The sequence below is a fragment of the Lonchura striata genome, chromosome 1, assembly GCF_050655825.1.
Source record: "Lonchura striata isolate lonStrDom1 chromosome 1, ASM5065582v1, whole genome shotgun sequence".
In the NCBI taxonomy this organism is placed as follows: Eukaryota; Metazoa; Chordata; class Aves; order Passeriformes; family Estrildidae; genus Lonchura; species Lonchura striata.
Window position 1 is genome coordinate 85583034 of NC_140703.1, and position 14510 is coordinate 85597543.

General features: G+C 42.8%; 1 protein-coding gene across 6 annotated transcripts in view; it reads left to right on the forward strand.

The window, feature by feature from the left end:
• The window catches only part of PPP2R3B (protein phosphatase 2 regulatory subunit B''beta), a 52913-nt gene that overhangs the window by 8527 nt on the left and 29876 nt on the right, over positions 1–14510 (forward strand). The window contains exon 1 of one of the 6 annotated variants that reach the window (XM_077781515.2): positions 13326–14507. The exons of the other annotated variants lie outside the window; for them this stretch is intronic. Within the exon in view, the coding sequence (XP_077637641.1) occupies positions 14361–14507 (147 nt within the window). The 5' untranslated portion in view covers positions 13326–14360. Of the gene's footprint in view, positions 1–13325; positions 14508–14510 lie in introns of those variants that run through there. 6 annotated transcript variants of the gene reach the window in all.

A 14510-nucleotide genomic window follows, 5' to 3' on the forward strand; every position in this document is an offset into this window, starting at 1 on the left:
AGAACTTGTCAAGTGGCTTGACTTGATCGGGTTTTTTTGATTCAGCAGAACTAGGGAACACTTTCTAATGAGTTTTATTCCTTTAGAAGCTAGATTTATATTGATAAACAATAAGTCTTCTAAGTTTTGCAAATATTTCTAGTAGATATGATGAATACTGATGCATTGTAAATAATAAACCTTGTGGCACACTTTACCAAAAGGTAAAGCAAATTATTTGAAATTATGCAATATTGAAAACAATGATGAGCTAGATTATTCATGAAGATTTAGCAGGTGGAAGAATAGTCATTGACAGCAAATGCTGTAAGACTCCTGTTCTAATATCAGATTTTAAACAATAGATCACTAGTTTTCTTCTCTTACTTGCTTTTAACATACTAAAAACTCCACCTAAAATTTTGACTCCTTGCTTATTTATCAAGTGACAAATTTAGGCCTAGTATTTTAGAACAATTTTTCTAGAATGTTTGAAAAAATATGTAAAAATTCACAATAAGACTTAAAGTAATGGAGATTGGAGGAAAGTTAGGAGTACTGTTCCCATTCTGGCAATGTATTTATAATGGTCAGCCTCTGTAAGACGTCTAATTTCTTGGGTCTTTCTTCTTCATATGTAATGATTGCCCTTTTGGTTATTCTGAAAGCTAAAGATCACATGGTTAACAGTGACCACCTTCTTTGCTCTATGTTCTTTCTTGGCTTTGTACTTTGGTGCTGTACGCTGCTTGCAATTCTGGACAGCTTTCAATTTAGTTCTCTAGAAATCAATATTGCTTTTTGTTGCCTCCATTTCCTGTATCAGCAATGCTTTCAGACTGATAGAACAAGACAATACTATTAGATTCAGATTAAGTCTTCATGGAAATTCTATGAGAAATCCTGGTTTGGGTTGGTAAATTAGCCATTTGTGATTTTATTAACAGACTTGTAGGACAAAGTCTGTGTCTTAAGCTTTCAGATTTGTTGGTTTTGTGTTAAGATCTTCAGGGAAGGAAATCCCAAATTAAATCATAAGCAAGAAGCTATCCTGCAGTTGTCAGTGACTCAGAATTATTGTCTTGTGGTAGTCTGTTATTTTACAGTTGGTTCTTCTGTAGTATGTGCTAATATTCCTTGTTATAAGTTTGTAATGGTTCAGTCTCTGTACCCCATTTGGCTTCCCTAATGGTCCAATCCTGAGTTGTTTACCACAGTTTTCCCCACCAAAATGTATGTCAATCCACCTGTATACCTCCCTTATTCTCTTGTCTCACCCCTATCTGTCAAAGTCAGCGCACTCTTTTGGTTCTGGAGTGTTCCCTGTCTTTTGTCCCTTCCTTGGAGCAGGACTGGATTGTGAGGTTTGCTCCCTCCCCATGTTGGCTTCTCTTGGGGAGCCCTTACCCTGCACCCCTCCCATAATGCCCTCCTGTTGGTCAAAAGTTGTGTTCTCCCCGTGTTCCCCCCATGCCTTAAAAGTAGCCCCTTCAGGTTCAGATTGGTTCACGTGTTCTGCCCTGACACTTTGTCCTTAAAGATTTGGAGATTCAGACAAGTGCCCTTCCCTTATTCCTTTGCCTCAGTTTCCCCGTGTTCTGTGCTCTGCTGTGCTCCCCACACCGCAGCGATCACCGCCACCCAACCAGTGTCAGCAGAGACTTGGGAGTGGCCACTTGTGTGTCTGCCCTCCGGCCACTCGTGGGACAACTGCAGGCAAACCTCCATCCTGTGGCCGCTGAGAGCCAGGCGCAGGTGGTGCCCAATGTGGGGCTTCTTCATTGCCATGAGGCTTTCTCTGCGCATCTTCGCTGCTGTGAGGATCACCAGTGCTCCGTTTTGACGTGGCGCGAAAAAGCGGCGCTGTGCTTTCAGCGCGAAAAAGCAGCAGCAGCGTCGCACTTTCAGCACAAAAAAGCGGCAGCAGGGAGCGGTGCCACGGTTTCTGCGTGAAGAAACCCAATTGACAGGCTGTACTGTGGGCAGTACAGATTTATAAGCCGTGCTGTGCCACTGCCTCTGTGTGAGCATGCTTCGTTTTAGTCAGCAGTGCTCCCGGAGAGAGACGTAGCCTGCCCTTGGCGTCTGGGAAGGTGTCTCTGGGACCGAGGACCCCTTCTGCAGTTTTATTTTCTGAAGTCAATGGTTTGGTGAGTTCTCTGAGGGTCTGGGAGGGACTCAGCCAGGGGCTCAGGGAGTTGACAACTGTTTCCCAAGGCAAGGGGACACACAACACGTGGTGTGCTCAGTTTATCCCCATCAGCTTTCAGGGCCCTTTTCCCTTTCTTTCTTTCCAGCAGATGGTGGGTGGAAGTTAAGCTAGGTAGACAGGATGGGCACCAGGCTGTCCGCCCAGCAAAGGGAGGTCTATTACCAAGTTCCAAGTACCAAGAGTCCCTGGGAGAGGTGGGTGTTGTGTTTTCAAAGGGCATTGTTAAAAGGTTTGTGAGATGATTGTTTTTTAACTTTCCAAATGTTACTTCACAAGATGTGCAACATGTGCAACATGTTGTGTTTTGGAAACAAGTGGGTGCTAAATTGAGTGATTTAACAAAGAGAGGTGATTCCTCCATTAAAGAGGGATTTTTGCAATTGTTTCTGTTGATTTGTGATGTGTTAAAAGTGAAAGAAAACACAGTTAAAAAACAAACTGCTAGTTTATCCCCAGTTTTCCCCAGAAACCCCTCTTCCCCACCTTCTTTTCCCATTCCCTCCTCCCTCACACAAGGTGGACAGAGGGGAGCAGCCCATCCTCAGAAGACACAGGGTTGCCACAGTCTCCCTGGCTCCCCCAGGTCCCCTCGGAACCTCTGCTCTGATAGTGACGGCCACACTGTCAGAGACTTCACTCCGATCCCTCAATCCAATCCCTTTATCCCTGTTAGAAATCCTAGTTCTGAGTTCCAAGACGGTTCTTTCTCTCAGTCCACTGAAGCACCACAAAATGGCCTCGGCCTTGTGGCAGATGCTGCTTCTTCCCAGAACCCCTTCCTCTCTCTTCCCACCCAGACTCCTGATCCTCCCCTCTCCCTGGGTCCCTCCTCCTCCTTTGGGGGGGGGGGGGGGGGGGAAGTTTCACCCCACCTACTGTTCCACCCACCACTCCTCCCATTGATGTGACATCACCAGCCCCCTCCTCCTCCTCCTCGTCTGCCTCTGCCCGGGTTTCCACCCAGCAGCCTCCTGTTTCCCACGCTCCAGCTTCTGATTCCCACAGTAACAGGGGGTCCGGGAGTGCAGTGCCAGGGAGACTGGAAGAGGTGGAAAATAACTCACCTTTCCTAGCCCCAGTCACTTATAATGCGAGGGGAGACCATCCCAGGTGGGAACCATTGTCATATCAGAGCATCAAAGAACTTTGCTGAACACAGCATGAATTCAACCAGAAAAGTGAGTTTTTTAGGAGTCTTTAAAAGCAACATTTACTTCAAACACCCTGGTTCCTGCAGATATAAAAAGGCTTTTTAATTGTTTGCTCATATCATTCGAATATAGGTTATGGGAGCCAGTGTGGAAGACATTAGTGGGAGACCTCCTTCCACAGCTCTTGCAGAACTGTGAGTGCTCCACTGATGCAGATGGGAATGATACCACCTTTAATCATGTGGTTGGTGAGGGTGACTGGGAGCAGGTGCAGAAACAGGCTGGGGGGATTCCAAAAATAGTTCTAGATCGAGTTAAAGATGCTGCAGAGAAAGCTTTCTTGACCATGCCACCCAAAGAACCAATCCAACCCTATATTTTTATTAAGCAGTCTTTTTCAGAAGCATTTATGAACTTTGTAGAACGGGTTCGGTCTGCTGTAGAAAAGAGAGGGGAAAACCTAGAGATACAAGGACAGTTGATAGTAGACATAGTCTCCAGCAATGCAAATGAAGCCTGCAGATAAGTCACTCCCTTCAAATCCAGCTCCCACCCTAGACCAGTTTATAGAGGAGTCCACCAAAAAAGCCATGATCACTGTAGAAAACACCCCAAAGAAACCAGCCTTGCAGGAATGGACAGCAGCTCCAGTAGCTGTTACCCGAGGGAATCAACCACCTAGGAGGAGATGCTTCCACTGCCATCAAGGACATTTTATAAGTCAATGCCCTTTCAAAGCAAGGGTGCCTCCAGGGAGGGGAGGGACAGAGGAGGGGGAAGCTTCCCAGCCACAAAAAAACTAAATACAGAGTGCAGGTCTGCCCCGCGTGTGGATAAAAATAGAGTAGGCCATGTTGGGGATCGCTGATGGTAATGCCAGTGCTCAAGTAATAACCTCAGATAGAAGAAAACCTTATTGGCTGCAACTAACTAATTCTATTTTCTTTCCTGACCAGGACTGGCAAGTAGTCACTGCTGCACCTGGACTTCTCCCTCATATCCATCAGGTGGAGACTTATAAGCAATCCCCATCTTTAAACAGCAAGTACCTTGTTGTTGGGGACACCAAGCACACTCCCTTTTAGATTGAAATCACCCCAGGGATCCTGTCACTTGATCCTGAGTGATTCAGTCTCATGGCACGCTGTGTCCTTCCCCCCGCTCTTCCTGCAGGAGGGCTGAGTCATTACGCAGGCCATTCCAGTACCCTATGCCATCAGCAATGACCTGGACCTTTCCATTTATTTTACTGAAATTCTTGGAGGGGACAAGCCCCTTGTATGGTGTGACCTGAAAAGTGGGGGGCATTCCATGCAGTTATAAGGCATGATGGACAAGGGGGCAGACATGACAGTCATTCTTCCACACAAATGGCCATCACAGTGGGAGCTGCAAAGCGTACCCAGCGAAGTTCTAGGTGTTGGGGGCACCCAATTAGCTAAAAGATCCAGGAGTATTGTACAAATAAGAGGGACCAAATGGGCAATTGGCCTCTATATGCCCATTTGTGTTGAATTCCAAGTTCACCCTATGGGGGAATGATGCCATGTCTCAGTGGGAGGCCAAATTGGAACTCCCAGCCCCTCAGGATTTTTAGTGGTGGTCACTGAGGAGCGCCCTACCCAGAAACTAAATTGGCTGACAGTTACACCAGTGTGGGTAGAACAGTGGCCACTGAATAAACAGAAATTAAGTGCACTTACTCAGATTGCTGAGGGAGTTCACCAAGGGTCACATCATTGAAACCAATAGCCCTTGGAACTCCCCAGTCTTTGTCATCAAAAAGCTAGAAAGGAATAAGTGGCACCTCCTCCATGATTTGAGAAAAATCAATTATGTCATTGAGGACATGGGGTCTCTCCAACCAGGGATGCCACCCCCTTCAATGCTCCCCCAAAACTGGTCATTTTATATTTATCGATATAAAAGATTACTCTTTTCAATTTCCCCTTCACCCAGCCAATGCTCCACGCTTTGCTTTCTATGTGCCCTCCATCAACAGAGAAGTTCCCATGAAGTGCTACCACTGGAGATTATTGCCTCACAGCCTCAAATGCTCTCCTACCATCTGCCAGTGGTATGTTGCCGGAATCCTGTCCCCTGTGCATGCTGGGGCAAGAAATTATCATATATCACTATATGGATGATGTTCTTGTTTATGCCCTGATGACAATGTGCTTGCAGGAGCGCTTGAGGACACTATCACTGCCTTGGCAGCAGCTGGATTTGCAAAAGGAGAAAGTACAGAAGCTGCTGCCTTGGAAGTATCTGGGCCTCGAAATTTCCAACTGGACCATCAAGTCCCAGAGGGTTGTCATAAATGACAACCCAAAGACCCTGCAAGACCTCCAACAGTTGTGTGGGTCTTTGAACTGGATCAGGCCCTGGCTGGGGCTCACCATGAGGGATCTGTCTCCCCTCTTCAACTTGTTGAAGGGGGAAGAGGGGTTAGATTCTCCGAGGGCCTAAACCAGGAGGCAAAGACAGCACTCGAGAAGGTGCAATCCACACTGGCAGGCCAGCAAGCCCACTATTGCTGTGAGGGCCTTCCCTTCTGTTACATTATCCTAGGTAAGTTGCCACACCTTCACGGGCTCATTTTTCAATGGGACACGGACCAGAAGGATCCCCTCCTAATCATAGAGTGGGTGTTCGTCAGTCATCAGTTGTCCAAAAGCATCATGCAGCCGTGAGAGCTGATAGCTCAGCTGGTCATAAAGGCTAGAGTCTGTCTGCAACTGTTGGTGGGGTGTGACTTCACATGTATCCATGTCCCCATCAAAACATCAGCTGAGAAACTAACCAAGGAGACCTTAGAGCACTTGCTTTGCGAAAACGAGAATTTGCAGTTCGCTCTGTAGTTATCCAGGCAAAATTTCTATCCCTCACCCAGTTCACAAATTGTTTAACACAGAGTTTAATTTGATTCCAGAAGAAATCCAAAGTAGACGCCCATTAAAGGCTTTGACAGTTTTTACTGATGGATCTGGAGGGTCCCACAAGTCAGTGATGACTTGGAAAAATCCTCAAACTCAGCAGTGAGAAGCTGACATTAAAATTGTAGAGGGCTCTCCTCAAGTTGCTGAGTTGGATACAGTATCAGGGTCTTTGAGAAATTCCCAGAACCAATTAATATTGTTACTGATTCAGCTTATGTAGCAGGAGTGGTGTCCAGAGCAGAACATGCTGTCTTGAAGGAAGTCTCCAATCCAGTCATCTTTGGCTTGCTCTCAACGCTTGTATATCTAGTTTCCCACTGAGAACAGCAGCCCTTTTTTGTGATGCATGTGAGGTCACACACTGACCTCCCCAGGTTCATCAGTGAAGAGAACAGTGGAGCAGATGCCCTAGCCACCCCTTTGCAGCTGGCTGACCAACCTAACATCTTCCAACAGGCCAAGCTTAGCCATCAGCAATTCCATGACAACATTCCTGGTCTGATCTGCCAATTCCACCTGAGGCGTGATCAGGCCAAGGCGATTGTGGCCACGTGCCCAAACTGTCAGGAGTCCTCCTTACCATCATTGGATTCAGGAATAAACCCAAGAGCACTCCGCAGTTATGAGGTCTGGTGCACTGATGTGACCCATGTGCCTGAATTCAGGAGGCTGAAATATGTACACATATCAGCGGATGCCTTCTCGGGAGCAGATTTTGCCTTGACCCATGCAGGGGAAAAGGCCTCATGCACAGAAACATCTTGTGCAGGCCTTGGTGACCTTGGGGGTCCTCAAAACAATCAGAACAAATAATGGCCCAGCCTATACATCCAAGGCATTTGGCAAATTTTTGCATGAATGGGGAGTTCAAATTTGTACTGGGATACCGCACTCCCCCACCAGCCAAGCAGTGATAGAGAGGACCCATCAAACACTCAAAAAAGTCCTCATCCACCAGAGAGGAGAGGTCCAGGTCTTGTCACCACAGCACAGATTGTGTAAAGCTTTGTTTACTACCAACTTTCTTAATTGCTCCTTTGACAACCCAAACCCACCGGTACTGAGGAATTTTTACCGTCACCAATAACTGCCAGTTGAGGAAAGACCTCCTGTTATGGTGAGAGATCCAGACTCTAATGACATCCAGGGTCCCTTTAAATTAGTTACATGGTGTTGTGGATACGCATGTGTGTCCACACCCTCAGGAGTAAAGTGGATCCCCCAAGAAACGGGTGAAACCATACACTCCCATAAGAGAGGAAACTGAGTTGGAAATTGTCCCTTTAAATCCCCAAAACAACCCCACCAATGATGCAGTTGCATCAAACCTAAAGCGCTGCAAGGGAGGAGGAAGACCCTGACCCTTTTTCCCAGCACATAGATTTTGCCTGTATTTCATAGTTGTGTTGTCATTTTTACTAGACATCCACCTGCCCAGCTATGAAGATTTAAGAATTGGGGCCTATCAGGCTGGATGCCTTCTGTTGTAAAAGACATTAGTTGGTTTATAGTTGTTATATTTTTAGTTTCCTTTGTCTTTGGAATCTTAAAACACGTTATTTCCACTGCCACAGCCAACCCATCCTCTTCAAAGACTGTGGTAGCTGCTACCACCACAAACCAAGAATGGTGGGAAGAACGGAAGTTTAAAGAACTAAGTTCCAGGATGAAGTTGGTACCTCTCCTCAGCCATTTTTCAACTTTATAAAACAAACTACGGGGAGATGTGGTAGTCTGTTATTTTACAGTTGGTTCTTCTGTAGTATGTGCTAATATTCCTTGTTATAAGTTTGTAATGGTTCAGTCTCTGTACCCCATTTGGCTTCCCTAATGGTCCAGTCTTGAGTTGTTTACCAGTTTTCCCCACCAAAATGTATGTCAATCCACATGTCAACCCACCTGTATACCTCCCTTGTTCTCTTGTCTCACCCCTATCTGTCAAAGTCAGCGCACTCTTTTGGTTCTGGAGTGTTCCCTGTCTTTCATCCCTTCCTTGGAGCAGGACTGCATTGTGAGGTTTGCTCCCTCCCCATGTTGGCTTCTCTTGGGGAGCCCTTACCCTGCACCCCTCCCATAATGCCCTCCTGTTGGTCAAAGGTTGTGTCCTCCCCGTGTTCCCCCCATGCCTTAAAAGTAGCCCCTTCAGGTTCAGATTGGTTCACGTGTTCTGCCCTGACACTTTGTCCTTAAAGATTTGGAGATTCAGACAAGTGCCCTTCCCTTATTCCTTTGCCTCAGTTTCCCCATGTTCTGTGCTCTGCTGTGCTCCCCACACCGCAGCGATCACCGCCACCCGACCAGTGTCAGCAGAGACTTGGGAGTGGCCACTTGTGTGTCTGCCCTCCGGCCACTCGTGGGACAACTGCAGGCAAACCTCCATCCTGTGGCCGCTGAGAGCCAGGCGCATTGTCCTGTTTCAGGGACTAAATTACACATGAAGTTAGCCTCTGATGCTGGATTTAAAGTAGTAGTGTACTTCTACACACCAATCTTTCTAGTTTGGGAAAAGATTCTTTTGAAAGTATGAATTGAACAGTTAATGTCCAAAAAATGGAAGTACTGAACAGCTTATACAATGTTTAAATAAATTGCTGGAAGTTATAAAATGTCATTTATGTTTTTAATACCAGACTTCTAAATTACTGTCATCTTCTAAATTAAGGTGGCACAATGTAAATAATAACAATCTAGAAACTACTAAATATGCAAAATGGCCAGTTTGACTTTGAAAAGTTCCATAATGCATATCATTAGACTTGGTTGTAAAAGCAGCTGTCTCTTGTAGGAAAATCTGTGGTATTCCAAATCTGCCTGAACTGATTCTTCATTTCAATCTAAGTCTGCCATTCAGAGGCTTGTGTTGTTAAAGTTACAAGTGCATATATTGTGGACTGTAGCTTCAGTTGTGGATAGTCTCTTTAGCTTTACAGTTAATCTAAAATGTAAAAATACAGCATCTTATTAGATGAAATATGACTTTAATTTGTGTAATCCATAGTAGATTTTTTTGTTTATATCTTTCTCTCTTTAATACTTACCTCATTAGCATCTATTTGGGTGGTCCTGGTTTTCATGATCTGATGAATAGGGTCATGTGAAGATCATGAATAGTAAATAGGCTCTATCTGCAGAACTATTCCAACAACCTTTTTCCCTTAAAATTCAGTTTATGCTGTACACAGGTAAATAAAATGTTTTTAAAGTTGGCAGAGAACATGAGAATTGTTCTCAAGGTTTGTAAGCCATTCCTTTATTGTCCAGCATTGGTTTTATAACTTATTGATTCTTGCTGAAGTTAGTCTGTCAGATGCAGTTAACAAACTGAGAAAGGCCCTTGCTATGTCTTTGGAGGCTGTGTAATCATAGCAAAGTGACATGTGTCTTATCTTGGTTGTAATCTGATAATGGCCCATACCATTATGTTCATACGTGGCTTTCTTTTAGTCATGTGCAGAAAATCTGATCAGCCCCTCCTTCCTGGCCTTCTAACATGACCATACATCTGGCATCTAACTTCTGTCTTTTTACTTACTCACTGTCTTGCCTCCAAAAAATTCTGGATTCTCTTAACTGCTGTGGAAAGAACTGCCAGTCATTATTCTGTCTAATCCAAGAGTACTGGAAAATTTAAATAATCGTTCAAGAAGGCATTACATGCAAGACTTCCCATTCCAGTGGGGAGGCATTGCATCCTACAAGAAAAAAATAATGTATCTAGGCCCAAATGCACATGAACTCCTTTCCAAAGGCAAAAGATTGGTTTCTTCTTGTGAAGGTAGATTTCTTAACTGCACAATGTCAATATCTAGAAGTTCATCATTACGTCATACTTGCTCCAGCAACACTGTCCATAACTTTAAAGCAATCAGTTTCTATAACTAGTTGTTCAATATGAGCCTAATAACTTGATACCTTCTGCTATGTACACATTGTACGTGTTAGCTCCCTTGGGTGTTGTGAGTGTACTGGTGAAAAGGGATGACTCCCATGGAAAGGACATTTAGGGATGGATGGTAGTACTTTGTTGTTCTGTTCAGCTCACAAATCCATTGTCCTCTTGTTCTCTTTTTATGCACAGCAGTTAAAAATGGGAAGTTGTTAGCAAAAAGTTAGTTTCATGATCTTTCAGTATAGCAAAGGCCAGGTATGGATTATCTAGTTTAGAAATAATTCTTGATAATATTAAATAATGGTGATAGTTCAGTCACAATGTTTTTTGAGGGGGAAAAAAACGAACTCTGCATTTCAGGGTTGTTTGGTTTGGGTTTTCTTGTTCTCTTAGTCTAGCAAAGAATTGTTTCTTTTTTTTCTCTTCTAGTATATTTATGTAATTTCTTCTTCATATTTCCTGCCTCATAGCAGCTGTGTTTTAGCAAGCATCCTTAGCTGATTGACTTCTTGTATAGCTTCTTGAACTATTTGTTTTTACTAGTGCCTTTTTTCCACTTTAAACCTCTGGAATATATCTTTAATACTACATTGGTCGTGCCATATTTTTTTTTCTGTATTGAAAAGGTGCCACCTTGCCTTACTTCTCTTAACTGCTGTGTTCTGCCCTTCACTATTAAGTTATTTCTGTAAAGGGTTGCCTTAGTTGCATAACAGCCCTTTACATTGGCTGATAAAACTATTACATTGGAGATAAAACTATTTTCTTTCTACAGTTAACCCAGAAGCCGCTCTTAGTTTTTGCATCATCATAGGCTTAGGGATGACATTGGGTTCCATGCTGTTGCCATTGGGCTTGGCTATTCAGTCTTACTTGAACTTCCTCCTTATTTGAACTTGAAAAGCCAAACAGGCTTTCTGTCATCTTGGTTCATGTTTTATTGGGTCGAAGACTAGACTTTAGCAACTAAAGTTTTTATATGGTTGAAAATTATTTTCTTGGGGGCTTCCTGTAATGCTGGGATTTGTTTTCCATATTTGAGGTCACTTCCACTTAATCTCTTAAGACTTTAACATACTGTTGGTATATGCTTCTGACAAGAAATTCTGGTTTGCTAGGCAAATACTTAAGGGGTTTTTAAAGTAGTCTTCAAGATTGGATTTCCTCTACAATACCAAGAATATTGTCTTATTTATGTTGTGTTACTCTTGTGTATGTTCGGATCTTTGTTAAAGTGGTAAACTCTTTGGCCACAGTACCTTGAGTCCAATCGATTCATAGTGTGTATCTTTAGCTTTGGAAGGAAGCTCTGAGTGTGCATCTTCCCCCTGTTTGTTTATCTAGCTAATAATAATCTCCCAGGATACTTTAACAGCTTCATGGCTGGCACCCAGACCTTCACCCATTAAAGGATTTTGCCGTAGCTTTCACTGGAGGGAATTCAGATTTAGAATAAAAGTAACACTAGAACACTTCCAATTCAATATGAATGAAAGCTGCCTTTGCCCTGTGATTAATTCATGACAGAAAAGGTTAAAACAGATCTTAGGGGATTAATGACCACATTGCTTTATAAATGCTCTGTCTCCTTAAATGTGGCAATACAAACCTCTTTTCCATTTAGATGGTAGAAATTATGTGATTAGTAGCCAGTTGCAATCTGTAGAACAACAAATTGCAACCTGTGAACAACAAATACCCAAGTATATAAATGGCCACTAGGTTGGAAACCATAGTGCTAAAACATATTAGACTAACAATGGGATTGACTTGGAACAATGAAGTAATATTATGACAAAGCATTGCAGAATATTCAAAATACTGAACCTGGTTTGCTGGTTAAGTTATGATGGATTCTGAGTTCCATTTGAATAAAGGAGGGAAATACACAACTCCTTCAAAAATGGAGTTCAGAACATGTCTTTGTTACTGAGCCTCCTTCAGCAGGTTCAGGAGCTCCAGGCCTTTTGGGTTCCAGACTGGCACTTCGCTCTTTTAGGTTAGTTCTCTCCATGTGACAGTCCATCACCTTAATGACATAATACAGCCATATCAAATAAGACTGTGAATGTAGCAGCAAATGGGAGTGCATCACCTGGTTGAAAGGGATGGAAATAGCAATTTGTGTGAGAAGATGCCTTTCCTTACCTCAAGTAAGGCCTGTTCTGCCTAACCTGAAACACAATCTGCCTTGCAATACAACCTTCGTGACCTTCCACATTTTGGTCTGGAATGGTTATCTGTTGCCAGAATAGGATTCCTCTCCTACTCTAACACCTCAGTCCTTCATCTCAAGTTCCAGGCATGCTGCTGTTGTGTACTGCATGCCCAGTTTTCTGTTGACTTCCCTGTGGCCAAGGTTTATCCCAGGTTAGTTGATTTAGTCTTCCTAAAAGACAGTGAGTGACAGCCAGATTTGCTCAATGCAGTTGGATAGTCTGGTCATGCCAACTACAACATGTCTGACTCTTGCCTTGTCAATTCCTTTCTTGTTCTCCCACTTCCGAAAGAAATAAATATCTTCATAACGAGCTACAGTAAAGAAGCAGGAGGCGGGGACAGGACTGGATACTAAATTAAAACCAAAAAAGCAGGTGTTTTGCCATAATTTACTTTCTAACAATGTGTGATAAACTAAAAAAAATTTTCCAATTTAGACAAATAATGTTTCACTAGGATGTTTTCATAGTTTCCTTTCCTTAATTGAACAAGAATGTTTACTGTGGGGTTTTAATGCAGTGCTACATATAGAATGGCAGTGAATGGATTAATAGGGCTAAAGATTATATGGGAGTAAAATAGTGACATCCAGTAAATGAAATCTCTGACATAGTGGTGAAAGAGTTGTTTCGGGCTGTGTACATTTTGTGTAATCAGAAAAATGGTTTTATTTAAAGTAGGAGGGATGAAAATAGAGTATATTTGGCCAGGTCTTTCCTTTTACACTGTTAGTAAGTAAACTTGTGCATGACAAGGTACAGGTAAGAAACATCCAATACCTCTATCGTTAGAGAATTTGGAGGTGCTAACAGTGTTCACAGCTTGGAATAGTAAAAGTTGTCATAAATGTAATGGTGATATTTGGGAAAAAATCCATCCAAATAGCAGCATTTCCTAGAGATTGCTATGATAAAGGTATATCCATTTAAATATATAAAAACTCCACTACTTATAAGTTAATATACCTAAAACCGTAAAGGAGAAGGAACTGAAGGTCACTTTAATTTTCACAGAAGCTTATCAGATTTCTGTTTCCATGAAGAATATTGATGTATACTAAAACTTGGCCTCAACACCCCCATAAAATGTATTTGAGATTCAATACACTGAAAATAGAGTGGTAGCAGGAGTCTAATGCTAGTGAAATGTGACAGGTATGCAATCTAGTATGTGGATGTTAATGTTTATAAAACTAAGAAAAAAGTATCCTCTCAATTTTTTTCAAATTTGTGACATCAATTATATTTCTAATGTAACCTTTTGGTAAAACATGATTTAAAGCAGTGTTTCAGTGTGGTAACATTAGTTTCATTTCTGCTATGGTATTGTCTTAACATTCAAAATTTTAGATTCTTGAAATACAGTAACTTAGATATAGATCAATGTAAAAAAATTATTTATTGATTACGTGAGCCATTCTGAAAGCCTGTCTGAAGCTTTTTCTGTCACTGCCTTCATTGTCCCAGTGTAATAGGGTTCCCACTAAAGAACAAAGAGGTTTAAAAGGAATTAATTGCTGTGTAATAAGCCTTATCCTTCGGTGAGGTACTTCATTGAAGCTAGACAGTGAGTGTTTTGTGACAGAAAGGAAAGCTGAGGGGGATGGGAGGAGGAGGAAGCTAGAAAAAACCACGACTGGCTTCTCTGCATTCCTGTAGGGCTTGCCTTTTTTAAAATTGGAAGCTGCTTTTATAGATGCTCCTCCAAACACGGTTTTCATTTTCCATACTGTCCCATTTAGACTTTGGAATGCCTGGATGAAAGGGCAGGCCCCCAAAGTGACTTCCCAATCCGTTTTTGCAATTCCAGCCAAGTTCCCTTTAATGTATGGAGCAGGCGAAGTTGAGCTGACTCTTATAATATCCCAGAACACGGGTGCAGCTGCTGCTTTAAGCGGCACTGAGAGATAATACAACAGCTCTGCTATTTACTGGGACTCAAGTGCCTGGACTGGCACACAGAGACATTATATGAAATCCGAAAGCATGAGGATAAAGGAGATTTCTTTGCGACAAGATCCTGATCTAAGAAAGGAGCTGGCATTGCTAGCTCGAGGATGTGATTTTGTTTTACCTTCTAGATTCAAGAAAAGACTGAAAGCTTTTCAGCAGATTCAGGTT